Source organism: Lepidochelys kempii, chromosome 11, assembly GCF_965140265.1.
Source record: "Lepidochelys kempii isolate rLepKem1 chromosome 11, rLepKem1.hap2, whole genome shotgun sequence".
Classification (NCBI taxonomy): Eukaryota; Metazoa; Chordata; order Testudines; family Cheloniidae; genus Lepidochelys; species Lepidochelys kempii.
This window is the reverse complement of record NC_133266.1, coordinates 2,033,081-2,059,127: the sequence shown is the minus strand read 5'-3', so window position 1 is coordinate 2,059,127 and position 26,047 is coordinate 2,033,081. Positions and strand designations below refer to the sequence as shown.

Below are 26,047 nucleotides of genomic sequence, written 5' to 3'. Positions count from 1 at the left end.
TCCTATTTACTTCAGACCATTTCTCCAGTTTGTCCAGATCATTTTGAATTTTAATCCTATCCTCCAAAGCGCTTGCAACCCCTCCCTGCTTGGTATCATCCGCAAACTTTAAGTGTACTCTCTGTGCCATTATCTAAATCACTGATGAAGATATTGAACAGAACCAGACCCAGAACTGATCCCTGCGGGACCCCACTCGTGATGCCCTTCCAGCTTGACTGTGAACCACCGATAACTACTCTCTGGGAGCGGTTTTCAAAGAGTTATACACCCACTTTATAGTAGCTCCATCAAGGCTGCATTTCCCTAGTTTGTTTATGAGAAGGTCATGCGAGACCGTATCAAAAGCCTCACTAACGTCAAGATAAACCACATCTACTGCTTCCTCCACAAGCCTTGTTACCCTGTCAGAGAAAGCTGTCAGGTTGGTCTGACATGATTTGTTCTTGACAAATCCATGCTGACTCTTACTTATCTCCTCATTATCTTCTAGATGTTTGCAAATTGATTGCTTTATTATTTGCTCCATTATCTTGCTGGGTACATGTGAGGATGTGACTCAGCAGGGAGGGGGGAGTGTTGACCTGGGAATGTGCCCTGGGGAGGGGAGACCTGAGAGCCTGTCACCTGAACCAGGAGGGGGAGGGGGAGGTGACACCTCTGCCCAGGAATGTGAAGACAGGCTGCAGGAGGGAACCTGCTGCGGGGGGGGGGGGGGGGGGGGGGTTTAGTTTCAGTTTGGGGCTGGGTGGAGGAACGCAGGGAACCCCAGGGCTGGGGTCTAAGCTCCCTGCTCCCCCAGAAGGACGTGATTGAGGGGTCCTGGTTGTACCCACAAGCTCTGTTGTGGACTGTGTTCCTGTTGTCCAATAAACCGTCTGTTTTACTGGCTGGCTGAGAGTCTCAGTGGATCCCAGGAAGAGGGGTGCAGGGCCTGGACTCCCCCACACTCCGTGACAGTACAGAACTCTGTAATTCCCCGGCTGTCCTTATTTCGCTTTTTGTAGATGGGCACTAGATTTGCCCTTTTCCAGTCTTGTGGAGTCTCTCCCGTCTTCCATGACTTTTCAAAGATAATCACTAATGGTGCCGATATCTCCTCTGTCAGCGCCTTGAGTATTCTGGGATGCATTTCGTCAAGCCCTGGTGACTTGAAGACATCTAACTTGTCTAAGTAATTTTTAACTTGTTCTTTCCCTATTTTAGCCTCTAATCCTACCTCATTTTCACTGGCATTCATTACTTCAGATGTCCAATCGCTACCAACCTTCTTGGTGAAAACCGAAACACAGAAGTCATTAAGCACCTCTGCCATTTCCACAATTTCTGTTGTTTTCTCCCCCCCCCCCACACCCCCATTGAGTAACGGGCCTACCCTGCCCTTGGTTGTCTTCTGGCTTCTAATGTATTTGTAGAATTTTTTCTTGTTACTCTTTATGTCTCTAGCTAGTTTGATCTTGTTTTGTGCCTTAACCTTTCTAATTTTGTCCCTGCATACTTGTGTTATTTGTTATTTGTTTATATTCATCCTTTATAATTTCACCTAGTTTACACTTTTTGTAGGGATCTTTTTGATTTTTAGGTCATTGAAGATCTTCTGGTTAACCCGGGGTGGTCTCTTGCTATACTTCCTATCTTTCCTATATAGCTCAGGAAACCTTTATTCCTACTGAAGAATTAACATAACTGTGGGACACTTTGTCCTCCTGTTGATGGTTCAGTGGGTCTGTCATGTAGTTAGAGAGCATGGCTGCAGGGACATTATTCTCTTTGCAGAGCTTCTTCCCGAAACATACTTGGAGGAAACCTTCCTCTTTGTGAAACAGTTTGTGGCAAACACTGAAATCATTTCTTCCAGCACCAGCCTCAGATAATCTGCCTGGCAGAAGCTCCAACTTCAGCTCTCCCCCCGTGAAATACAGATCTGTTGTAGTGTAGTCCTGGTGGCTTTCTGCTCCAGCCAGCAAAGCTGTGAATTCTGTAGGCAAATCACTCAGAAACTTCCCCGCAAGGCTGAAATGGAACTGGCTGGAAAACAGAAATTTGTTCCAGCGAAAAGTTCCATGGTTTTGAAAACTTTTCCATCCCAAATTGGGATAAAAATTCAAAAATGTGAAATTTTTGAAGGAAGAGATTGCCAGGAGAACCAAAACAGAATCCTTCAGCTGGCTGGCTGCCTGCCTGGAAGGGCCTGGTCAATTTCACTGTCACTAGGCAGAAATTGACAAACTTCCAGATGAAGAGCCATGGTTTCAGTTTTTTCCAATGGAAGATCAAAATGTTACAGCAAAACTGAAATTTCCCCCCTGGTAAATTTTGATTTTTGCAAAAAGGGCATTTCTGATGGGAAATTCCCCACCAGCTTTCTTCCCCAAACTGAGCCGGGAGTCTGTCGGAACTTACAAGCGTGGAAAAACGTCTCCTTCCCTAAGCTCTTATCTCCTAAATGCCTTGTGCAATTAACCTCCCTGCTCCCCTCCTCCATTAGTAAGAAAGCTCATGCAGATTGGATTTGTTTTAAGGCAGATTGGTTCAAAACAGGGCTCAGAATGGAAACCATAGGACTGCAGGGTCTCCCTTGTGGAAAGCTCAGTCCTCGAATTGCATTATTTGGGCAGTGATTCTCGGTACTGCGCCCACCAGCTGCTGGTGCCAGGCCTTCTCCCAGCACCTAGTTGCTGCGTCTCCTGCAGCAATGATCAGGGAAGGCCCCCTCCTGTGCCATACAGAGTTTATCCACTTACCTGGCTCTCTTGTTCTTTGCAGATACTTGCACAAGCCCTACCTCATTGGCGGGAGCAAGTTTGACCTGAGGATTTATGTTTACGTCACTTGCTACGATCCCCTCAGGATCTACTTGTTCAAAGATGGATTAGTGCGCTTTGCCAGCTGCAAGTACGTCCCCAGGGGGAGCACGGTCTGCATGGGGGTGGCCGTGGTGGGCTCCGCAGGCGGGAGCCTTTTGACACACCGTGCTTACAGTGTGTTAGCCGCTCCCCTAGCGGGACGCAGCTTGTGTTGATAGGTTTGATTCTGGGAGGGGGATGCTGGCAGCCCCATGCGCAGCAAAGAGATCACAGCTGCGGGTGCTCGGGGCCATCGGAGACCGTGTTCTCTTGTGCCCCTGGCTCTGAGCCCCTGTGGGCGGTGGGCAGAAGGGCCGTTAGTGTGCCCTCCTGGGAGGGAGGCAGCAAGGTTGTGTTGGAGCTGGCATTGGAATGGAATTCGTGCTGCCAGCCCCACGCCTATTGGCAATACCTGGCTCAGTATCCGATTGGCTGTTCGTTGTCCTTCTCCCCGGCCCAGATATTCCTCCTCCATGAAGAGCCTCAGCAACAAGTTCATGCACCTGACCAACTACAGCGTGAACAAGAAGAACGCGGAGTACAAATCCAACTCGGACGAGACCGCTTGTCAAGGGCACAAATGGTAGGGGCTGGGGGGCGGTGCCTGGCATTGGCAGAGACCAGGGCAAGGGCAGCTCCCCTTCGCTGCACTCTGGTTCACTGAGTGGTATTGTGCTGGTTCACTGGGTGGTATAGGAGCATTTATATCCTGCTTCTGTGCACGGAGCTCAGAGCGCTTTGCCAGGGTGCAGCAGCAGCATCTCTGTTTTAGGTGGGGAAACTGAGGCAGGGAGCGGGCGAGCGGGCTGGCCAAAGTAGGAGGGGAGGGTCACTGGTGGAGCTGGGACTAGAACCCGGGTCTCCTGAGTCCGGCTCGGGGCTTGGTCCCCTGGATCACATGTGCCACACGACTCACTAAAAGACGCCTGCCCCGCTGAGTGACGCGGCACTCTGCTGCCGCTCCAAGGCTTTTACCTTTCAGTTCTGCTCTGCAGAGTCTCTCAGAATGGCCCCATTGACACCATGTTTGGGTTACGTATAAAAACCTCCTTCTCGCTGCCACCCCGACTCACTCTCCCTGGAATCTGAGGCTCATATGCTGGGTTCTGTCTGGCTCGTGAATCATCCCCTATAGAAGAGATTCTGCCAGTCGTTTTCTGCCTAACTGACATCGGTGCAACCCTGCTGTCTTCAGGCTCTGTCTCCATTCACCTCTCCACTCCCAGCTTCCACAATTTGGGGTACAGAGGTAGAACAGAGCATTCTGGGGAGTGGGTGTATTTCTGGGGGCAGAATTTGGCTGTGCCATTGGAACTTGCTTAACAATTCTGATGCATGAGGCTCCAGCCTCCCGGCCCCCTTCCCTGGGCACTGGGCCAGCTCTGCTGGGCTGATGGGGATCCAGGCCCCTCCCGTCACTGTGCTGGGTCTGCCGGGCTCAGAGGAGCAGAGATGCCACGTTTGTCTGTTACGTTGCCACCGCTGCCTGACTGCACAGGGAGCAGCACTGGGGAGATCTTGCTAATCCCTTCCGAGCAGGCCTGCACCGCAAAATGGGGGGAGAGGTGGTTCTGCCCGTGGGTGTTCTGTGATGTGTCCATTGGCTGCTCTCCCCCACCATGCAGCAGTGCCCCCCAAGTGACGAGTTCCCAGGATGCCAGGCTGTTCCTGTCTGGGTACAGGCACTGGGGTCCGAGGCCTTGGCAGCATTATAAATGGTGCATGATGCCACTTGCTGCCCAGCCCGAGAGATGCAGCGTTGCGCCCTGAGACCTGCCGTTGCCATGTTAAAGGTGAAGGCGATGGGAACCTTCCCCCTCTCCGCCGCGTGACGTAACCTTTGGGTTCCTGACCCCTTGCCAATGGGGCCATCACTGAACAGAGTTTGGGGGCCCCTGGGTGAGCATCTGGATGGGCTGGTCTGTTTTCTGCCCTGCTGGGTGTGGTGTGGGAATCTCCAAACCCCCGGGGGCTCCTGTTTCCCTCACCCATACAGCCTTGCGGACGCTGCTTTGGCTCAGAAATGTCTGTTCTTGGAATCTAGCTGGAGCCTGGGAGCTGCCTTGGGAAGGAATACTGGAGGGAGAGTTTTGTGCGGGGTCTGGTCCAGCAAGGGACACCCCTGTCAAGTGGTTGCTTTGGGGCGTCCCGCTAAGAGCGTGGTACATGTCTAGTTCTCATCAGTTCTTTCGTCATGCCCAACAAGAGCAGCAGCCAGAATCGGAGGGCAGCTGCCTGCGGGAAGGGGAGGGTGTGGGGCTCTCATTCTGGGAAGGGGGCACTGGCTCTTCCCCCTGATTGCCCAGCATTGATCGTTTCCTGGTAAGGTGCCCCACCATGGCTCCGGGGTCATTGGGACCTAGCTAAGAGCAGGGAAGCAGCTCCCTTTAACCTCTGATATGCTGGGGCTGAAGGGAATGCTGGGAGGCAGGGCCGGATCTGGTGACCTCCCTTTGCTCTCTGTCTCCACAGGGCACTGAAAGCGCTTTGGAGCTACCTGAGCCAAAAGGGGGTCAACAGCGAGGCCATCTGGGAGAAGATCAAGGACATCGTTATCAAAACAATCATTGCGTGAGTCCTGGGGCTCCTCCCAGCCTCTCTGCAGGAGAGTCCACAGCAGCTAGGGCTGTTTGCAGACCCCTTTCTTCCTTAACCCCACTGTGCTTGAAAGCCCCTGTCTCTTGGCTTTCTCGCCAGAGCCCTCCCTACATCCAGCTCTGTCCTCAAAGCCATAATAGCAGCCAGAGATCAGTGGCCATCTAGCGATGGGGCTGGACCCACCAACTGGATCCAAGCTGCCCTTTGGGAAGTTTGGATCCCACCTCTCTCTGCTTCCTGCGGCAAATCTGTCAGGACCGGTTCTCGGTACAACCAAGGGGTGGGTGTATTTTCTCCTCTCCATGGCACCTGCTGGAAGGCACGTGGCCCTTCCCACCATACACTGAGTGGAGAGAAACCTCTGTGAGTACGTGACCTTGTGTGCACAGCAGGGGACAAGGCCTTTGAGTGCTTCGTTTCTCTGCTTAGCTGCCCTGACCCCTCTCTGGATGGGGAAGGAGGCAGGAAGAAAAGTTCTCTCGTGCTGGGGGAATCTTATTCTTAAAGCAGATCCTCCCAGCCTGGGCCTGGACGTGGCTTCTTGCAGATCTGCTCTAGGGGGATCCCTCGGGACCTGACTTCAGCCCCAGGCGTGGTGGCGTGCTGCACCGCTGCTCCACACAGGGCTGGCCTGGCATTAATTCCGCTCCCAGAGGGTGCGTTGAAACAGCTGGGGAGTAATGCCCAGCAGCAGTGAGACAGCTGGGAACGTGCGAGTGGCCTACCCGTCCGAAACCAAGCGTCTGCTCCCCTGCCGTCAGGTCCGAGCCCTACGTGAACAGCCTGGTGAGAATGTACGTGCGGCATCCGTACTGCTGCCACGAGCTCTTCGGCTTCGATGTCATGCTGGACGAGAACCTCAAGCCTTGGATCTTGGAAGTGAACATCTCCCCCAGGTAGGCCGCTGGCATTCCCCTGCGTCGCTGGGCGAGGGGTGACCCTTGTGTACCAGCTCCCTAGCTAGCCCCGTGCCCCTGTCTGCGATCAAAGACGCACGCTGCCGTTTGTCGAACCCTGCTTCGTGTTGTAGGAGCACGACTCGCTCCTGCTGGGGGGAGATCGTACCGAGCATGGACTCTTCCTGTGTGTTCTCGGTCCTAGCAGCTTTCTCTGGTGCCCCGCCGCTGGGGTTGGGCGAGCCAGTCGCCTCGTAAGAGCTGGGGTGCTCACTCCTGACTCTGGGGTCCTAGACCTCTGCAGTTGGAGATGTGCCCTGGTAGTGATGCCGACCCATCCGTTCTTTAAGTGGGAGCACCCTGACCTCCCCTTACCTAATCCGTCCGCTCAGAGGAAGGCACTGCGTTGTTTGAAGCGCTGCGAGGGACCAGAGCAGGGCTGTGTCTCATACCCCCAGGGGACTGGGCAACAAGGCTGTGGCCTAGTTAGACCTGACGAGCGTAGATGTCTGTAGGTCATGGGGAGCAGAATGCCTCCACTGCGTGCAGCTGGGAAGCCCTCCTGCTCTGTGAGCTAAGCGCCTGGCCATTGGGTCCCGAAGGAATTCCCTGCGTACATGACCGGCCTGGCTTTCGCTGATGCATCCTGAAGTAGGAGACTGGGCTAGATGAAGCGGTGGGTCAGAGGTGGCTCGGCAGTTCCTACGTTCCAGACAGCAAAAGCGAAAGTGACAATGGTCTTGCAGCTGTCCGCTGACACCAGGGAAAGGAATGGGTGGTTCCAGTTTTTAATGGATGCCTGGGCACCAGTCCTCCCCCTCAGTGTCCTCAGCAGAGAAACCCCCAGGCTGACCAGGCAGGGCTCTGTCTAGGGCGGGCTGAGGCACATGAGTTCAAGGCAGTGAGGCTGCCTGTGCTGTCCCTTCCTCCGTGGAGAGGGGGCGCTAGTCCCCAGGTTTGTTGATTTCGTAGCTGCCACCAGCATTCAATCAAACTGAACCCAGACAAGCCCCATGAATGGCTCTCCAGCTGGGGGAGGCGGGCAGGGCTCCTGGAGCTCAGACAGGTCCGTTTGATTTCCTCGCAGCCTCCATTCCAATTCGCCGCTGGACGTGAGCATCAAGGGCCAGATGATCCGGGATCTCCTCAACCTGGCTGGCTTTGTTCTTCCCAACCTGGATGACGTGGCATCAGGCTCAGGGAGTGCCAGCAGCTCCGCCATCAGGTCAGGGCGAGGCTTGAGAAGGGCCTGGCTATGTGGCCTCTTCCTTCCAGACCCTCTAGCAGGGATGGACATGCCCAGCTGCCGATGCTCCATGGCATTCCCTCCCCCCCCGAGGCTCTAAGCCATGCTGACAGTCTAAATCAAGGCTGACCTTGGGTTGCCAGGTGCCCAGTGTTTGACCGTAAAGTCTGAACAGGGGATCTGACGGTGTCCGGTCAGAAATACTGACCAGACACCCGAGTCTGGTTACTGTGGTGGGGGGAGGTGCTGGCTCCTCGCCTGCACCAGCCCATACTCAGCTGGGGCTGCCTCCTACCTGTGTCGGGCAGCTGCAGCTCCCAGCCCAGCTGCGCAGGCCAGTCCCTCCCGACCTGGGCAGGGGGGAGGGGGAAGCAGTGAGTGACGGGGTAGGGGGAAGGGGAATGAATGGGGGGCTGGGCTTTGGGGCCCTCTTGCTAGAGTGTCCGGTTTTTAAATATTAAAGTTGTTAAGCCTAGGCTGACCCATGGGAACGTGGCCTGCAGCTGCCCTGATCTTAACCCGCAGGGGTAGCCTGCAGCGCGCCGGTCCCAGCATGCTCCATTATCTGTGCGCCTCCTCCTATTGGTGGAGCCACCCTGTGTGTAACTAGCCACTAGACTTCCTGGCAGGCATTTCCACTGTAAACCCTCAAAGGCCTTCGTGGGCCCAGAGAGGCACCACGGTAGGTTTGCCCCGTGTTCCCACGAGCTGCAGCGTGATCAGGTTCAGTGCATCCGGGGCCTGATCTGCATATCCGTCCCTCGGAGAGGATGGGCTGCTCTTGGTGCTGTCACCACATTCAATGTTTCCTCTTCCTGGCGGGGGAGGGGAGGTTCCTTGCTGCATCTGAGCGGTCTTGCGACCACAGAAGGCCGTCAAGGAGGGGAGATGATCCGGGGCACTGGCCGTCCCTCTGGCAAGTCTGGACCCTGTTGTCCCTGGAAGTGGCTACCAATGGGCAGAGGTCCAAGCGTTAAGTGTCCGTGCAAAACAGGCCGTTGTGGCTGTAACTGCAAGTTCACAGGGGCAGTTGTGCCTTGTTCAGTTTGCAGGAGTCTCTGCTGTTCATCATTTGACCTGCACCTCTGAATATGCTGTCACCAGTCTGTGTTCAGGGACTGTCCCCCGATCACCGGCTGCTTGTCTGTCTGAGATGGGCTAGGTGCTTTATTACGGCTCCCGCACAGATCTGCAGCCCTTCCCTTTGGCTTTTATTAAAGGGGAAGGCGATGCGAGAACTATCCCTGCCTCCAAACGTAACCAGGGTGAACAGCCAAGGAGGGGTGATCAAATGGATTTAGTTCCAGCTCTTCTTTCTGCCAGCTGCTTTGTGAGGCACGCTCATGTACCCGCTGTGCCCCCCAGCCCCCACACTCCCACGGCCACGGGCTGGCTAGAGCAAAAATAGGGCCAATTTCTTGCATACTCGTGGCCGTTCAATATATGGTCTGTACCTCCCTAAATGCAGCATTTTACTATTGCAGGGGCAGCCGCGCACCTCCCAGCATTGGTATCAAAAAGAACCTCGAAACGTTTCATGTCACTGCTGTCAGCAGCTAATCATAAGAGTTACGCAGCAGGCTCCTGCCATTTCCGTTTAGGCTGAATCTCTGCTCAGTTCATATTCAGTGTTTCTCCTCCTCTGCTGTTCAAATCCCACCTGGCCACGTGCTCTTGTTAGAACTCCTGAGCCGGGGGGCGCATGGAATCCCTCGGTAGTGACCTTAGTCGTTCAGTCGCTGGCCTCTGGGACTGAACCAATGCCCCAAGCTCAGAGCTGGGCAGCTGTGCTGCTGAATGCACCACCTCTCAGAGGAGGCCCAAAACTGATCGCTACAGCTCAAGTGTTAGCCCAGGTGTGACCAGGAGCCAGCTGAGGTCAGTCAATCAGGGGGAACTGCAAATAAACGCTGGTGGATATTCCAATACTTAGATTTACCCAGCCAGTACAAAACACCTTCTGTAGTACCTCCCTGGTGACTCAGACGTCCAAACAAGACAGTTCCCTTAAAGTGCCCAGCCTCAGGGCTCCATCCAGACACACCTGTCAAACATATGATGATAAACTCTGAAAATCTTGTCTCATCATATAAAAGAAAAGGTTCTGCTGACCCCAAAGGACCAAGCCCCTGACCCAGCTCAAATAATAACTTTAGATCTTACCCCAAATACACGCTTACAGTCAACTCTTATTAACTAAACTAAAATTTATTAAAAAAGAAAAGGGAGAGCGTTGGTTAAAAGATCAATATGCAGACAGACTTGAGTTCAATTCTTGAGGTTCAGATACACAGCAGAGATGAGTTTGTAGTGGCCGAAAGTCCTTTTAGAAATAGTCCAGAGGTTATAGTCCAATGTCCGTGTTCAGGGTGACTCCAGTCAGTGACTGGGGATCTCAATCCTGATGGCTTAAGGTTTCCCCCTCTCGAAACCCAAAGCAGATCTGAGATGAAGAAGAATCGTGTCCCAGGGTTTTTATACATTTCCAGCAGCCTTTTGGCCTGAGAAAACAATCGGCTTCACTTTCCTTCTCCCAAACACCCTGGCCATTAGCCCAGGGTCATTTATTCATCAACAGTTCAGACGCGGGTTCCCACAGCCTTCCCAGAGACAGAGATGAGAATACCGCTTCACTCAAGCGTCTTCCTAAGTGTCCGCAAAAGGCACAGGAGGACTTGTGGCACCTTAGAGACTCACCCATTGATTTGAGCATGAGCTTTCCTGAGCTACAGCCCACTCCATGTTAATATTCCTCTTTTGATCTTTGAATCAAAGCTAAAGCCATAGACAAGACTTGTTTGCCTACATCACAAGACCTGAGAAACATCTCCCCTTCTACCTCTAACAATGCCGGCTGCATTTCAAATCGCTATTCATTTACATCTCTTCCTAACCAGTCTTTAAAGTTCAGCCATGGGTCAGGTCAGTCTGTGAGTTAATTAACTCTTTCTGGCCCTGTCACTTTTCAGTGAGATCTTAATTTTATTAAGATGTTAAAATTAAAAAAAAATGGTACAGAGTTTAAGCGTAGACAATTCTGGTTATCAGGGAATAAGGTACAGATTATCAAGGGGTGCAAAATTCGATTTAGGATTGGATGGCGTAAGGAATACATAATCTGCAATATCCCCCTGATGGGGGGTGAAAGGTTAACGGGTCAAAGTACAAACATTGAGATATTGGGGGTATGTTGATATAATGGCTATGTTCAGGTGCGGGATATAATGAGTGGATACGATGATGAGGATGGATTTACCCTCATTTGGTGAGATTTAATGTTCAGGGAGTTTATGGTTCCAGTTCATATGGTCCATACACTCAGAACGTCACATCAGGTCTGGTTGCTTTCCATATCCAGCAGCTCCCTTTTCTCCCCCACTTCTCCCTGCTGTTTCGGGTGGCTGGGAGGTGGTTCTTCACTTCCTGGGATAAGCCGCTGGTGCCCTTAGGCTGCTGCTATAGTTCAGTGAACTTGGAGGTGCTGTGGAAGGGGGTCTCCTTGCTGATCTAAGCGTTCGTGGTGGAAGCAGGAAGTGCTGACTGAGCCGAGCTCACCCTTGGGTGGGGAAATAGTGATTGCACATATCCTTTGCTTAGTCTAAGCAGCACCACGAAGGAGAAGCTGAAGTCGGCCCCGGAGCAGTTCACGGCAGAGAAGATGAAGCGAGCTTATTACTTGACACAGAAGCTACCTGATCAGGTGTGAGACGCCACTCTTCCCCAGCACTCGCCGCAGCTGCTTCGGTCTGGCCCCCCCGACGAGTTGGCACTGTGGCATGTTCCCGAATTTCAGTCCCCTGCTGTTTATCCCCTTTTCACACTGCATCCCCTCTGACTGGGGCAATCAGGGTTCAGTCCAGTTTGTCAAATGGGGCCTCCTCTCAGGAACTTCTGGTTTTCATCCTTTATTTGCCTAAAAATTGAACAGCCCAGTTCCCTCCACAGTTGTTTTCATGCCACTTGCTTTACGTTTGCAGTGGTTACATCCTGACGTCCTACCTCTCCATGTAGCGTGGTAGCTCTCCCGCGGGGAGAGCTGTCTGACAGGCGCCTGGACCACCAATGAATTCGTTCTAGGAGAGAGCAGGACAGACCTATGAGGGCGACTGTATAAAGGGGTGGCTTGTGATGGTGGGGGCAGGGCTCAGCCGCCCTGGGGGTTGTTTCTGGTTTGTATCTGATGTTCCTAAAGCTCATGCTTCAGGGTTTGTCAGCCACCAGCAGGGGTCAGGAAGGGATGTATACTGGGGGCTTTTTAAATCTCCTGCCTCTGAAGCATTGGGGTAGCCACGTCTAGAGACGGGCATCGGGCGCGGAGGGGCAGGGCTCTGAGGTGGCATGGAGCATTCTCTCTCTCAGGTGTGTGGCTGGCTGGCTCCGGCTCACATGCCCAGGGTCTAGCTGATCTCTGTATGTGGGGTGGGGAGGGAATTTTCCCACAGCTCAGAGTAGCAGAGATCTTGGGGGGTTGTCTCCTTCCTCTGCAGCGTGTGGGTCACTTGCCAGGTTCATCTGGGTGTATCTCATGTCAGCATTGCCCTCCATGACGGGGTCCTCGGGCACTGATGCCCCTCGCTCCCTCCTCTCCTCTGCCTGTGGTATGTCATGGGCTGGTCTCCTGTGGGCTGTGCCACTCAGGATCTCATGTCCGTTGGGAAGGTTTAACCAGGGGACTTAGGGATTGGGACTCTGTCCCCAGCTCTGCCACGCCTCCTTTGGGATCCTGCAGTTAACCTGTGTGCCTCAGTTTCCCCCTCCTTAATATCTGCCTGCTGCTCAAGGGACATCCACTGTCCAGTGCACTGCGGTCCCGGGGTGAAAAGCACCGTGGGGCTGGACAGTAGGGAGGGGCATGGGAATCTCTAGCTCTCTGTGACCCTGGGGCACTCTCCGCTGCAGGATTTCTACTCCTCCATCCTGGACATCCTGACCCCGGATGACGTGCGGGTGCTGGTGGAGACAGAGGATGAGTTTTCTCGGCGTGGGCAGTTTGAGCGGGCGTTCCCGACCCGGATCGCCATGCGGTACCTGCGCTTCTTCGAGCAGCCGCGCTATTTCAACATCCTCACAGCCCAGTGGGAGCTGAAATATTACTTGAACAAACCCAGAGGTAACCAGCTGCCCCTGGGGATCTCAGCCCCGGCGCTGGCCAGGGCAGCCCCATGCTGGTGGCTCTAGCTGGCTGGCGCACCGGGCTGAGTGGAGCAGGCCGTCTTCACAGCAGCACTGGGGAGCTTGTTCTGGTGCCAAGCTGCGTGACACCTGAGGGAAGCCCAGATCACCGCTACTGAGCAGCCATCAAATGGTTGGACAGCCCAAGAGTAGGCAACCCTGAGAGGTGTGGGGCTGGGCAGGGCTGGGTCTTGTCCCGTTGGTCATCCGGTGCCGTCATCAAAAACAAACACACCGGGCCAGTCGGGACCATCTGCCCTTCTGCATGAGGTTTTGGGGCCAGCTGGCTGCCCCACGGCCATCGCGTCCCGAAGAGACCTGTGCTTGCTACATGCAGCAGAGCACCTCCACCCACACGCCCTGCAGCAGCTCCTCCGCTGGGGCGCTGCTTTGCGGTCACTGGTTCTGAGCGCCCCAGCTGGCCTAGGGGCCGTTCCCCTTGGGGGGTGTTGTAGCTTGTCCTTCCCCTGTGCATTAGGCCAGGCTGCCTGTATCTCCTGCAAAGTCGGCACGCCCCTTTCGGCAAAGGGACCTGTTGGTGCTCAGAGCACCTGTAGAGTTCACCACTGTCCCCTACACAGAGGGGCTCTCGCCCTCCCTGCCCCGCACCCACCCGAAAGGGCTGAGCTGCAGTCCTGTCTCCAGGTACGCAACGGGCGCCTTGCTGCGAACCTCTGGCCCTTCCAGTAATGTCCCGGCACCGGAGACAGTGAGTGCTTCTCCCCGTCCCCGCCGCCCCGGGGGAGGGGCATTAGACTGCTCCGTTTCACTTGCCGTTTCCCAGGCCCTGGCCCCCTCCTAGGGTCTGAGATCCCAGCACTGCTGGGGAATGTTCAAATTGTTCAGCAACCCCCCGGGAAATGTCTGCAGTCTGTTCGGGTTTGTTCCCACCTGGGAAGCGGGGGGGGATCAGGTCTGTGCCCCCTTCTTTTGCTGCCGTGCGATGTATGAAGGAGGCCTCTGAAGTGGGGGACAGTTCTGCCTGTTGAACACTTGAAATGCAGGTCTTGTCTCCCCTGGGAGACTCTCAGCCGATTAGGAGCTAACAGGACAGGCAGGGGGTATCCAGGACAGGGGTTGTGTACCTGGGGGAAAGCCTAGACTAGCTTTGGATGCGGATTAATCTAAACTGCACAAGGGCACTCAGTGTGGAGTAAGAGCCCCCACATTAGTTGTTGTGCTTTAAATCCACTCCCAAGCTCCTTCACACTAACTTCCCCACATAGACATGCCCTTACTTGAGAGGGGAAGTGATTTCTCTTGAGACTGCTCCAGAGTCTGTCAAACACTGAGAGGCAGATCTTTGAGCCAGCATCTCCCTCCCCTCCATGGAAGAGCTGTGTCCATGGCAGACCTCGAGTTCTCCAGCAACACCAGAGATCCTTCCACATGAGCAGGGAAGCCAGCCCAGCCCCGCCCGGCATTTCCGCTGCAGCCGAAAAGGGTCCAGCCCCAGCCTTTGTTCCCCCTTCATTCCTGGACATTCCGTACGGTCCCCCTTAGAAACCAGCCGCCTTCTGCAAGGGGTGGCAGCTGAATGCAAAGCAGCCCCCTTTGTCTCTTGCAGACGGATTTGGCCCTGCGGAAGCATCAGGCTGAATGGCCTCTCGCCTCCCGCAAGTGGCAAAATGCATTTTCCCCTTCAGGCCGCTGGGCCGTGTTGCAAGGTCCCTGAAGGACAGCAGGGCCCCCTCTGTTAGATGTGCCCAGGCCAGGTAGCAGAGCCATGGTGACTCCAGCAGGGAGGCCTCACTCTGCCTGGCCCGCACCCCCCGGCGTCTGACTTGGCAGCTGAACGTACTGTGGTTCCCAGCTGCCAAGAAGGGGACAATGCTGGCTCTGTGTTCTGCTTTTTCGAAGGCCCCTTTCCCTGCTGGGCTCCGTGTATAATGTGACTGGCAGGGAGCCTGGCGAGGGCTTTGGGGCATATGGGATCGCCAAGCTGGGCTGTCGTTCGGGTGTTACCAGGCAGGTGTAATGGGCCCTGGGATGAGATCAGGCTGCCCTGGGGCATTCAATGTAACATCCCTTCTCCTTTGAGAGGACCCAGGGGGTTTCCGCTCTTAGGATGTGCCCTGGGCCAAGTTCAACTCAAAGAACACCAGGCACCGTCATAACCTGCCCCGTCCAGCGACACAGGCTCTGTTTGCCAGCCTGAGAGCTCTCTACCAGTGCCGGGTTGTTGGACAGATCCCAGCTTATCATAGAATCTCAGGGTTGGAAGGGACCTCGGGAGGTATCTAGTCCAACCCCCTGCTCAAAGCAGGACCAGCCCCAACTTGTCTTCATGTGGGAGGGACTCGGAGCCCCATGGAAACAGATCAGCTGGGTTTGGAAAGAGACAGAGTAGTTTTGTGGCCACTCTTTGGAACTGCCGTGTTAGGAGAAGGGGAACCAAATCTTCAGGGCAAGAAGCCGATCAGTGAGCTGGTGTGTTCTAGGGCCGTCCCCTTCCCCTGAAGCATCCCATATGGGCCCCTGCCACATGCAGGAGACCAGACTTAAGGGCCCAGTCTGGCAAAAGCTATTGTTTCTGGGTGTGGCCGGGGACACCCGGAGAGGTGTGACATGCCAGGAGCCCAGCCTCCTCTCTGGGTTGCCTGCATCTTACTGCTTGCCCGTCCTTTCCTAGGTTTGGATCTGTTAAGAAACTGGTGTCACAAGGGATACCTCAGCGGGGCAGTGACGGACTTGGCCCAAACGGTGAGTGTCTTCCTCGATCCGGCTGTCCACAAGGCTGTCCCCTCACCGTCTCTCTCAGCTCCTTCCCTCTTTTCGGGCCCATGAGCTCATCCTGGCCAAGTGTCCTGAGTCCAGAGGCTTTCCCTGCCTTTGAGCGTGGCTGGGAGGAAGCCCCATTGCTCTGGGTTTTCATCACTCACCACTTCCTCTAGTTTCCTCTCCCTCCCTTAGCGCCAGCGTTTTCCCTGCTCTCCCCACCCATATCAAAGGGTCAAGCTGCAAGCAGAACGCATCCGCCTGCCTGTCTCGCAGAGCCATGGCCCTCAGCCTCCAGGCCCCGTTAGATGTTCCACCGAACTCCCTTCTCCCCGTCCACCTCCGGGGGACACCGCGGGACCCGTCGGGTCGGTTCTAGCTCTGAGGCTGAGGAAGCGACGGGCTCTGGTGCGATCCGGCGATTGCAGCGTGTGAAAGGCGCCTTTTAAACCACTTTCCCTGACTCCGTCTCTGCCCTGAGCAGGGGAATTCTGCCATTACCATTCTTCTCCCCTCCTAGTGGTCACTGCCAAGGCCCCACCTCTTCCCCAAGAGTGACAGCCACCTGAATGGCTTCTGCAAACTGGAGTCGGGCCAGTTCAGGTGAGTCCCGGGGCGTGTCCCCAGTGGCTGCAGCCAGGGCCTGTGGGGAGGGGCGGGCGTACCTGGCCTTGGGGCTGCCCTACTGGGAAGGAGCTCGGACGGATGGCAGAGCTGCACTGGGGCGGGATGAGGGGCTGCCCACCATGCCTTGGCTTTCGAAGGAGCCGTCCGTCAGGCTAGGCTGACGCGCCCACGTGCGTGACCTCTCCTGGGTTCTGGGCACCCCGCCCATGGCACTGGAGTGGGCGTGGCGGGAGCTTGCCCAGCCCTGGGGAGCAGGTCAGGGGTGCAGGGCACACTCACTCCTGCAGCTGCTTTGTAACGAGTGGAGCTGTCCCGTCATCCCGGGTACTCCTGCGCCTGCCTCTTGCCCCCCGCAGCGAGCCGGGGACTGATGCCAAGGCCTGCCAGGGGGCGTGGCTGGGACGTTTGGGGGCGCGGGCGGATCAGAGCGTTCGAAGCATCCCTTTCTCCGGAGCTCCGTGTCCCCAGGCACTAAGCGGCCTGATGTTCCCTTTTCCTGCAGCAAACCTCTTCCGAGAGATGCCGAGGAAGTTCCCAAGTCCCCGGAGCCCAGCGCTTGCCCCCAGAGTTTGCCTCTGATCAGATATGCCGGTGGAGCCATCAAGAAACCCGTCCTCCCGCGGACACAGAGCCACCTGTCTGACTCCGCCTTGGTCATGTGACCGAGAGCCAAGGGCCCCTCGCCCTGGCGGGGGGCCGCACAAACCTACCTCAAAGGAAGACGCTGGTGCTGGAGGCCGGCGAGGCGGGGGCGACTCGTGGGCCGCGCACGGGCCAGAGGGTATTTTTGGAGAGGGATTATTACTCGGCCAAAGGGTTAGATGCTCAACGTATAGTTTTTAAAAACAAAAGAAACGTTCAGGCACCGAAGCCTTGAGAAGGCAGGTTTGTCCCTTAGCACGGGGGAACTGCAGATCTGCAAGTGCCTCTCCACTGCCAAGTGCCCTCGCGGGGAGGGGCCGGAGGCTCAGCGGGGGCTACCGCGCAAAGGGGCGGGGGTACGTGTGCTTTAACCAGGCTGAGCTCTCGCTTAGCTTAGTCTCGTATGGTTATCGCAGGCTAGTGTCTCCCGAGCCCTGGTAGCCCGGCAGGGCTGAATTCCTGCTAGCCACCAATCGTGGCTTGTGACCCCCAACTCAGCCTTGCCAGGAGCTGCAGCTGGCCCTCAGGCTCCATTCCTATGTTTCTCCTCCGGAAGGAGAAGACTTTGGGGTCTTTTTAATCCATGTGCGTCGGCCCTACAAGAGCAGCCCCTGAACTCTTAGCAAACCTCCCCCCTCCACTCCCCAACCTGACCCTGGTCCCCGAGGGAAGCCAAGGGGGGCGTTAGAAATCAGGGAGTTGTCACTGCACTAGCCACTAGCAGCAGCTGCTGCTCCGTGGAGACCCTGCTCAGGCCCCATTACACTGTAAACGCAAGGCAGGCAGGGGATCCCAGCCGAACAGGCTTGTCTCCTGCCCCTTACAAACACTGTTGCACTCAGTAGTGTAGATGGCCTCTTGGCTCTGGTCCCTACCCGGGCCAATGCTTTGGTGTTTGTCTGGTGAGAGAACCCGAGGGCCATCACGTCGCGGTGAGCCGTTAGCACTGGGCGGTGTTGGGGTGGAGATGGGGCCGTATACGGTACATGCACAAAGAAGGATTGCAGCTGCCCCCTGCTCTCTGAGGCCAGTGCGGTTCCGGGAGGCCCCATCTCCTCGGTTGGGGCCTTTTTATCTGCCTTTTGCCAAGGCCCTCCATTAAAGTTCAACACCCGAGCTGCGCTGACTGGTTTGTTTGGCGGGGTGCGCGGTCCAGCCAGCGGCTGATCTTCCATCAGACAGTGGGACGATTCCTCCTGCTCCTTTCTCCTGTCTCAGCCCAAACCCCTCCTAGCCCAAGGGGGCCCAGTGCTGCTCGGGGCCTCAGAACCAACCCCCGCCCCCCATTTTCTCCCCGGTCTTCGCCCTGCTCGGTGACCCGCTCTCTTTCGGCGGGGAGCCTCCCCTCTGAGCTGCGCCAATGTGCAGGCGAGGGCGGCTGCAGCCTCTGCTAATCCAGCCATTTGCAGGGAGGGGGCCGGGGCAGGGGGCGGCCGTGTAGGTACAGTCGCACCTGGCACCACGAGGGAAGGACACTTGCTACTTTCGTGCTGGGTGCTGACTGATGGCTCGGCTGACTCCGTGTCCCCAACCCTGGGCGCCAGGAGCCTGTTTCATGTTCTTGGTCTTGGGTCGCTGCTGATCTGTCAGGTTGGGAGGGGACAGGAGGGCGGTGACCCTGCAGCCTTCTCCTTAATGGCAGGAAGGACTTAACCCCTTGTCTCCCTTGTCCCCCCGCCCAGAGGCTCAGCTCCCCACAGTGGCTAGAGCCAAGTCCCAGCGGGCGATAGGCCAGCTTGACCTGAGCAGCGGGGCTGTGCCATGCTGAAGGCTGGTATTAAAGACGAGGGCTGGCTGCTCTATTGCCCGGAGCAGGGTTCGCCCCCAGCACCTCCCACGTCTCCCACCTGCTGGGTAACGGTTGGGATCTTTCCAGATCTGACTGAGCTGCTCTGGCCCCGGGGGGAGCAGCTTGGGGGAAACCGGCAAGGGGCAGGTGCGTCTCGTCCGCACTGATGGTGAGCAGGCTGCCGTGTAAGTGCTGTAATTCGAAGGCATCTTGCTGCCAGGCCCCTGGGCTCGCTCGCTCGCTCGGGCTTTGCTGGAGGGCAGGGGAGCTTGTTAGCCTCTAAGGTGCCACAAGTCGTCCTGTTCTTTTTGCGGATACAGACTGACACGGCTGCTACTCTGAAACCTGCATGAAGTAAATGTCTTAAGGGGGGAACGTAGGGGAGGTGCACATTCACCAGACGGGTGAGGGTCTTCTCTCCTCCTGGCACGGCGAGTGCCCGAGGGCTGCGAGCAACACTGAGCCTCTGTCCGGGTCTCGCTGGAAACCAGCACCGGAGCTGGGCTCGAGCTCCAGGACCTGCCCCCCCTGCCCTTTGCATCCTGCACGTTCCGAGCCCAGTGTGCTCAGCCCCCGGGGCTATGGAAAGGGGGAGACGTACCCGGCTCTGCAGCGGTCCTGGCAGAACCACCCACAGCAGCAGACTCCTAGGACCCTGCCCTGGTACGCGGGGGGAATGGGATGGTCCACCTGCAGCTGGACTTTCTCCCCGCTGCCCCATTCCTCATCTGTCTACCAGGAGAGGCCCCATCTGCCTGGCAGGGCAGCCCCCCTTCAGCCTCTCCCTCCCCACGCTACGGACCAGTCTGGTTCTAGGCCCCACCCCTCCTCGGGTGTGCACACGGGGTCGCAGGGCTGTCCCCTTCCCCGTGCCCCAGCAACCTGCTTCGTGCTTGCTGAGCCACCCGCTGGATTCACCTGCCTGGATGAGAGGCCCCCCCGTCTCTTGCGGGACTTTGTAAGGGGAGAGCCCAGGCCTGCGTTGTTCAGCCCGTGGGACTCGCTGCCAGGGGACGGGTGAAGGCCGCACATGTAACTGGCGTCTAAAAACGGTTTGGTAAGTTCACGGAGGACAGGTCCAGTGGTGGCTGCTAGCCAAGCTGGTCAGGGGCGTAACCCCTACGCGGGGTGTCCCTAAACCTCTGAGTGCCAGGAGCTGGGACTGGCCAACGGGCTGGATGACTCAGTAATTGTCCTGTTCTGTTCATTGCCTCCGAAGCACCTGGCCCTGGCCCCTGTGGGAAGACAGGATACTGGGGTAGCTGGTGTCACGGAGTCCCCGGGCGATGCTCTGGAACCGCTCCCTACGAAGCCAGGCAGGACTCTGGGGAAGTCTCCTCTCGGGGAGCAGCCTGTCTGCAGGACACACAGCTCCCCCGGCTTCCACCTTCCTGGGTCTGACCTCGGAGCATTCAGCCTCCTCTGCCCCTCCGTGCGCTTCCCACAGCGAGTCCACTCAGGCGGGGTCCTGGGGGGCCAGAGGGTCCTGCCCCCGACTCCGCAGTCAGACGGGACTCTCAGCCAGCCAGTAAAACAGAAGGTTTATTAGACGACAGGGACATGGTCTAACACAGAGCTTGCAGGTGCAGAGAACGGGACCCCTCAGCTGGGTCTATTTTGGGGGGCATTAAGCCAGACAACCCCATCTGCCCTTCACTCCGTGTCCCCAGCCAGCCCCAAACTGAAACTCCCTCCAGCCCCTCCTCCTCTGGGCTTTGTCCCTTTCCCGGGCCAGGAGGGCACCTGATTCCTTTGTTCTCCAACCCTTCAGCTCTCACCTTGCAGGGGGAAGGCCCAGGCCATCAGTTGCCAGGAAACAGGGTGTCGGCCATTCTCTGTGTCCAGACTCCTGCACACACCTGCCCTCTAGGGCTCTGCAATGATCATACACCCTAACCCCACCCCCTAGATACTTAAGAACTACCTAGGGGAAACTGAGGCACTATTCAGAGGAAACATTAAGAACAGTCCCGCTTCGTCACAGCTGGCCCCTTCTTCTGACCCAGTCTGGCTGCTCCTATGCCCCATGGAAATTAGGGGCCTGATCCCAAAATCTTTGGCAAAATTCCCATTAATTTCTGTGGGAGCAGTCTCAGGCCCTCGCTGCCTATGTGGCCAGCGCTGGGCAAGGGCAGTGGGGTTGTGTGATGTAGCAGGGAGCGGGGAGTGTTGACCTGGGAATGTGGCAGGGGAGTTTCACTGGGGAGGGGAGACCTGAGAGCCTGTCACCTGAGCCAGGAGGGGGAGGTGACACCTCTGCCCGGGAATGTGAACAGAGGCTGCAGGAGGGAACCTGCTGGGTGGGTTTAGTTTCAGTTTGGGGCTGGGGGGGAGGAACACAGGGAACCCCAGGGCTGGGGTCTAAGCTCCCTGCTCCCCCGGAAGGGCTTGACTGAGGGGTCCTGGGGGTACCCACAAGCTCTGTTGTGGACTGTGTTCCTGTTGTCCAATAAACCTCCCGTTTTACTGGCTGGCTGAGAGTCTCAGTGAATCCCAGGAAGAGGGGTGCAGGGCCTGGACTCCCCCGCACTCCGTGACAGGTTGTCCCCTGCAGCTGTCAAAGTGAATTTCCCTTGGAGTTAGCCGGCTCTGCAGCTGGGGTCTGGAAACCTTCCCCAGCCCAGCAGCTGGGGGCCCCACCTGGGGACCAGACCTGCTTTGTCACTGGCATAGCCTGGTCGGGTGGGGGGTCCCCCGTTCCCCCACGCTGTGCCAGTCACTCTCCCAGCCGTGCTGTTGGACCCGGACATGTCATGGGTGCCTCGCTCGGGTCTCCTTAGTGCCATCCCTGCCTTGAGTAGCCTTTACCCAGTGACCTAAGAGAGCTGCCAGGGTGAAAGCGGAGAGGCCTGGTGGGGTGTCCTCCCAGCTGGATTCCCCAGCTGCCGGTGCCTTAATCCCCCACCGTGGCAGGGGCGGAGGGACACAGCCCTGCCGGCTGAGCAGGACCCAGGGCCACGTCCTCAATCCTGGCATGGGTTAGACTTGGGTCAGCCAAAGCGCAGCTGTCAGATCATGCCCCCGGCGAGCGCTTCTCCAGCGCGGGCCAGGCCCCTGTTGGGCGGGCGGCGAGGGGGGGGATCCCTAGGAAAGGTACTGGGGGTGCAGCCTGCTCTGTTGGGGCAAATCCGAGGCAGCCCGTAGCTCCGCGCAAGCCCCGCAGGCCCCCGCCGAGCGGCAGGGGTGCGTCTGCCACGTGAGCCTGTCTGTGCCACCCCCTAAGTGCCCTCCGCCCCACCCGGCCTCTGCTTTCCTGGAGGAGCCCTGCCACGCTGCCCTTCCCTGGCCACCGGGAAACCCTTCTCTGCTACCACAGCCGGCTCCCTCCCGGGCGGTGCCTGGGGGCCGCTGGGTTCTGGGCAGACCCCCAGCTTATGACACTCGGGCGCGCAGAGGGACGGTTGTAGGACCCTTCCAGGAGAAATCCTCCAGGAGGCAAGGGGAGGCCGGGCTCACGCCGGACGGGTGGATGGGAGTGGACAGTGCCTCCGTGCCCCGGCCCTAATCCCGTCCATGCCGCCCCGCCAGAGCTGGATCTGCCGCGAAGAATCTGGTCTGCGAAGCGCGGCTGGACGCTGAGTGTCCGTGGGCGGCTGCCCCAGCATCCTGCCGCCATGTGACATGTTTGAATTCCCGGCCACATGGGCAGCTCCCCAGAGGGGCAGGGCGTCTGACTCTGCCTGGAGGTTGCTGGTTTGCTGGAGGGAGGTCTAACGGCGTCTGTAAGTGCTGAGGGGATCGCAACATTGGCTTGGCCTCCAGCCCTGCCGGTGGGCGAACAGCTGCTGGGTCTGGATGTTGAGGATCCGACCCCACAGCCCTCCGCGTTCTGCCTGCAAAGCCCCCCTGGTCCATCGGCCCCATGCGCTTCCTTCTCTCTCGGGCTGGCCCTGTTCTGTATCCCCGCTCCCGCCACTTCTCCCCCTAAAACCAGAACTTCCCCTGGGACCCTTTACCTCGCACACTGCACCCACCGCTCTGCATGCGCTTTGTGAAGGTGGGTACCAGTACACCATCTCCTGGGGAAACCGAGGCACGGAGCAGCCTCCTTGAGTTACCTGATACTGGCTTCCTACCCACTAGTCCTCATGACCTCCCTGTTTCAGAGATCTTAAGGCTAGAAGGGAGTGTTAGAAATCATCTCCTGCAACCTCTGGGACGCAGGTCACCATGACGGGCTCCCTGGCACGAGGGTCCGATCAGGATTTAAAGATCGCACCCACGTCCTTCAAGCCGCTGAGCCCACCTGCCCCTTTACACGTGTGTCTTACTTCCAGCCCCTAGAGCTCGTTATGCCTACTATGGGCTCCATTAATGAGGCCTCGCCTGCTTCCAGAGAGGACCAAGGCAGAAATACGGCTGCATTCTTCCTCTGCGCCCCCTTCTCCTCCCGGCTCCAGCTCTCACGGCTGCCTTGCTGGGAGTTCAGGGGGTTACTGGAACCAGAGAGGATCCTTCCATAAATAGATCTGCAGCCCTCGCCAAGCTGGCAGCAAGCCGCAAACTAGGGCAGGGGAAATCGAGCACCTAGCCCAAGCCCCTAGGGAGGGAGCTTTCCCCTTGGGTAGACCCAGGGTGCCTGGCCCAGCACGGGCTCGCGGGAGCAAGGAAGAAGTCATCTCTTTCGGGCAGACAGGAGCTGTGGTGGTAACAGGCTCGCTGCAGCTTCTGCCAGCCCCCGCTGCCTCCGGAGCACCCCGAGATCCTGCTCCCAGTGCACCCCGCAACCCTTCTCCCCTCAGCCGGGGGTTCTGCCAGCCCCACCGGGCCCCCTGTGCTGTGCTGAGTGACGGGGAGACGCGGGAAGACCCCAGTCAGCGCAAAGGAACTTTCCCCACCGAGGCTCGTGGCCTGGGGCTGACCGGTGAGAGTCCCGGCCAGGCTGGGGGGTGGGGGACTCGGCCCTGCCTGGCCAGGCCATGGCGGGAGTAGGACCAAGCCCCAGCCCAGTTGGTCGGGAAGCTGGGCTGAAGTCATGGGGCAAATTCCCCTTTGGGGTAGAACGCCACTGACCCCTGGGCCGGGAGCGCTGTGCCCCGGCTGGTTCGGGTCACTGACGGATCCGTGCTGGGAGCAGGCGTCCGGCCTGCGGAGCTGGCCCCGGCTGCTGAGCGGGGCAGGGCTCTCCGGCCTGGGATGTGCCGGAGCCGAGAGGGGATAATCCTGCTGGTCCCGGGGGCCCAGGAATCCCTGCGGCTGCCCCAGCTGCTCCGTGCGGGGACGCGCTGGCAGGTGCCAGGCACAAGGCGTCTGGGGCCGGGGCCGGGGGGCTGGATTCCCTGTTTGGAGCGTGAGTCACCCCAGTGGAATTCCCCACGGCCAAGGGCGGGGAGGGGAGCTGGCAGCCTGGCTCAGTCCGGGCAGCCGCAGGGAGCCGGGGGCACAGCATGGCAGGGGGCACGGCCCTGGCTGAGTGGGGCTGGGCGCCAAGGCGGAAAGTTCTGCAGGTCAGTGCCAGAACGGAGCGTGGGGAGACCCTGACCCTTCCACCTGCCGTGAGCTGATCTCCCCCGAGCGGCCCTACGGCAACAAGCCGGCCCCCCGGCCCCCCGCGCCCCTGCAATAACAAACTACACCCCCTGTGACCCTACGACAACAAGCCCGTGCCCCCAGCGACCCCGCAATAACGAAACAGCGCCAGAGGCCTGGAGACGCGAATCTGGGACGATCAAAGGGTCCAAGTGAGGGGCTCCCGCCATGGCCTGCTGGGGCTGGCTCTGCCCCACTGAGTGCTCACCGGGGTCCCTGCAGGCTGGGGGCTCTGCCGGGCCTCTCGGGGGCCGGCATCGCGGTGTCCAGTTCCAAATCGCCTGCCTGTTTCTGAGCCCCCCAGCTGAGCTCACTGCCCCACGCTGGGCAGCGCAAAAGCCTTCTCTAGCCCAGCCCCTGGCGCTGCCGTGCCCACCTGGCTCTGCCCCCAGGCCACCCCGCTGCAATTCATCTCCTCCGCAGCCCCCCGCCCCCACCGGGGCTTGGCCCTGCGACTGCCCCCTCACTGGCTCCCTTGGCCGCTCCCAGCAGGGTTCGTGGCCCGGCTGAGTCTCCGATTCGCCACCCTAAGCACAGCCCTGGGGGTGAGTCGGGGCAAATCCTGCCTCCTTCCCCACCCTGGCCTCCCTTCTCCATCCCCAAACACCCTCCTCCCTCCCCCATCTGTGTGTGTCCCTCCATCCCCAAACACCCCCTCCCTCCCTCCCTCTGCCCCTCCCCAATCTGTGTGTGTCCCTCCATCTCCAAACACCCCCTCCCTCCCTCCATCCCCCCCAATCTGTGTGTGTCCCTCCATCCCCAAACACCCCCTCCCTCCCTCCCTCCGCCCCTCCCCAATCTGTGTGTGTCCCTCCATCTCCAAACACCCCCTCCCTCCATCTGCCCCTCCCCAATCTGTGTGTGTCCCTCCATCCCCAAACTTCCCCCTCCCTCCATCCGCCCCCCCCAAAATCTGTGTGTGTCCCTCCATCCCCAAACACCCCCCTCCCTCCCTCCTTCCCTCCCCAGGCCCCTTCTCTCTGGCTGACCCATTTAGCTGCAGAGAGAAGCTGCTGGGGGCGGGGGGGGGGGGAAATATCTGTCACTGGACCCACGTCCCTTGGGGCGAGAGACCCGCTTTCTTTCGCGCTCGCTGAGCCCTTCGCCAGGGCCGGAAAGGCCCCCGAGAGGAGGGCGCGGCGTGCGAGGCACGGGGAGTTAACACGCCTTGCCAGCGCCCATCCCAGGGCAAGCGGGTGGTCAATGGGCTGCGGTCCCTGGGCAGGACCAGCTGTGCCGCCGGGCATGCGCCAGGAGAGCCCTTCTGGGCCCCGGAGCCCAAATTCTGCCCTGTGCCCCTGTCTGTCTGTCTGTCCCCCGTCCCAGCTCTCCGGCGTCTGTCTGCCCCCTTCGCCCCAGTCTGTCTGTCTGCCTGCAGCTCCCGGGGGGGGGGGTGCAGGTCTCTATTTCAGGGCTTCGCTTGGTTCGGCTCCCCGCAGCCCGGGAAGTGCCCGTGGGGCCGTGGGCTAAGAGCAGGTGGCTGGCTGCCGGCCGTCCCCGTGGGCCCTTCCAGCCGGCTCCGGCGCGTCTCCACGGAGGGCCTGGCAGGCCGCTCCCACAGCTGGGTGCCAGCCTGACACTCAATCTGCCGGGGCTGGGGAGCGAGCGGCAGGCCCAGAATAGCATGGAGCAGCTCACGGCCCCGGCTGCACGGCAGGTAGGGGAGGAAACCAGGGGGCGGCCGGGGTGCCCTGTTTGGAGGGGCCTTGGAGAGGGGATTGCCTTGGGCCCCTCCTGCAGCCATGCCAGCCTTCGGAGCAAGCCTGGGGGGACTTCCTGTCCCAAACTGCACCCACCGACTTCCTGCTTCCTTTCAGCCCTGCAAGGCTAGCTTTCACCTCCACCCCCGAGACCCCTTCTTGCCCCTGCCGCCACCCCCTGGCTTCTCCCCACCCCGCCCCCTCCTCCTTCCCACCTCCCTTCCCTACCTGTCACCCCCAGCTGCTGCCCCCTGCCGGCCCTGCCCTGCAGCGGTGCCCAGCCC

At 58.5% G+C, this 26,047-nt stretch overlaps 1 protein-coding gene across 8 annotated transcripts in view; it reads left to right on the top strand.

The window, feature by feature from the left end:
- Positions 1-17,861, top strand: part of TTLL4 (tubulin tyrosine ligase like 4) — a 44,817-nt gene extending 26,956 nt beyond the window's left edge. For 6 of the 8 annotated variants that reach the window (XM_073304905.1, XM_073304904.1, XM_073304898.1 and 3 more), the window contains 10 exons: positions 2,767-2,895; positions 3,307-3,429; positions 5,319-5,417; positions 6,206-6,340; positions 7,428-7,565; positions 11,184-11,286; positions 12,486-12,696; positions 15,391-15,461; positions 15,997-16,079; positions 16,606-17,861. In XM_073304905.1, coding sequence (XP_073161006.1) covers positions 2,767-2,895; positions 3,307-3,429; positions 5,319-5,417; positions 6,206-6,340; positions 7,428-7,565; positions 11,184-11,286; positions 12,486-12,696; positions 15,391-15,461; positions 15,997-16,079; positions 16,606-16,765 — 1,252 coding nt within the window. In that variant the 3' untranslated portion in view covers positions 16,766-17,861. Of the gene's footprint in view, positions 1-2,766; positions 2,896-3,306; positions 3,430-5,318; positions 5,418-6,205; positions 6,341-7,427; positions 7,566-10,361; positions 10,509-11,183; positions 11,287-12,485; positions 12,697-15,390; positions 15,462-15,996; positions 16,080-16,605 lie in introns of those variants that run through there. The other 2 variants (XM_073304903.1, XM_073304906.1) reach the window with 2 other exon arrangements.
- Positions 17,862-26,047: the final 8,186 nt, after the last annotated feature.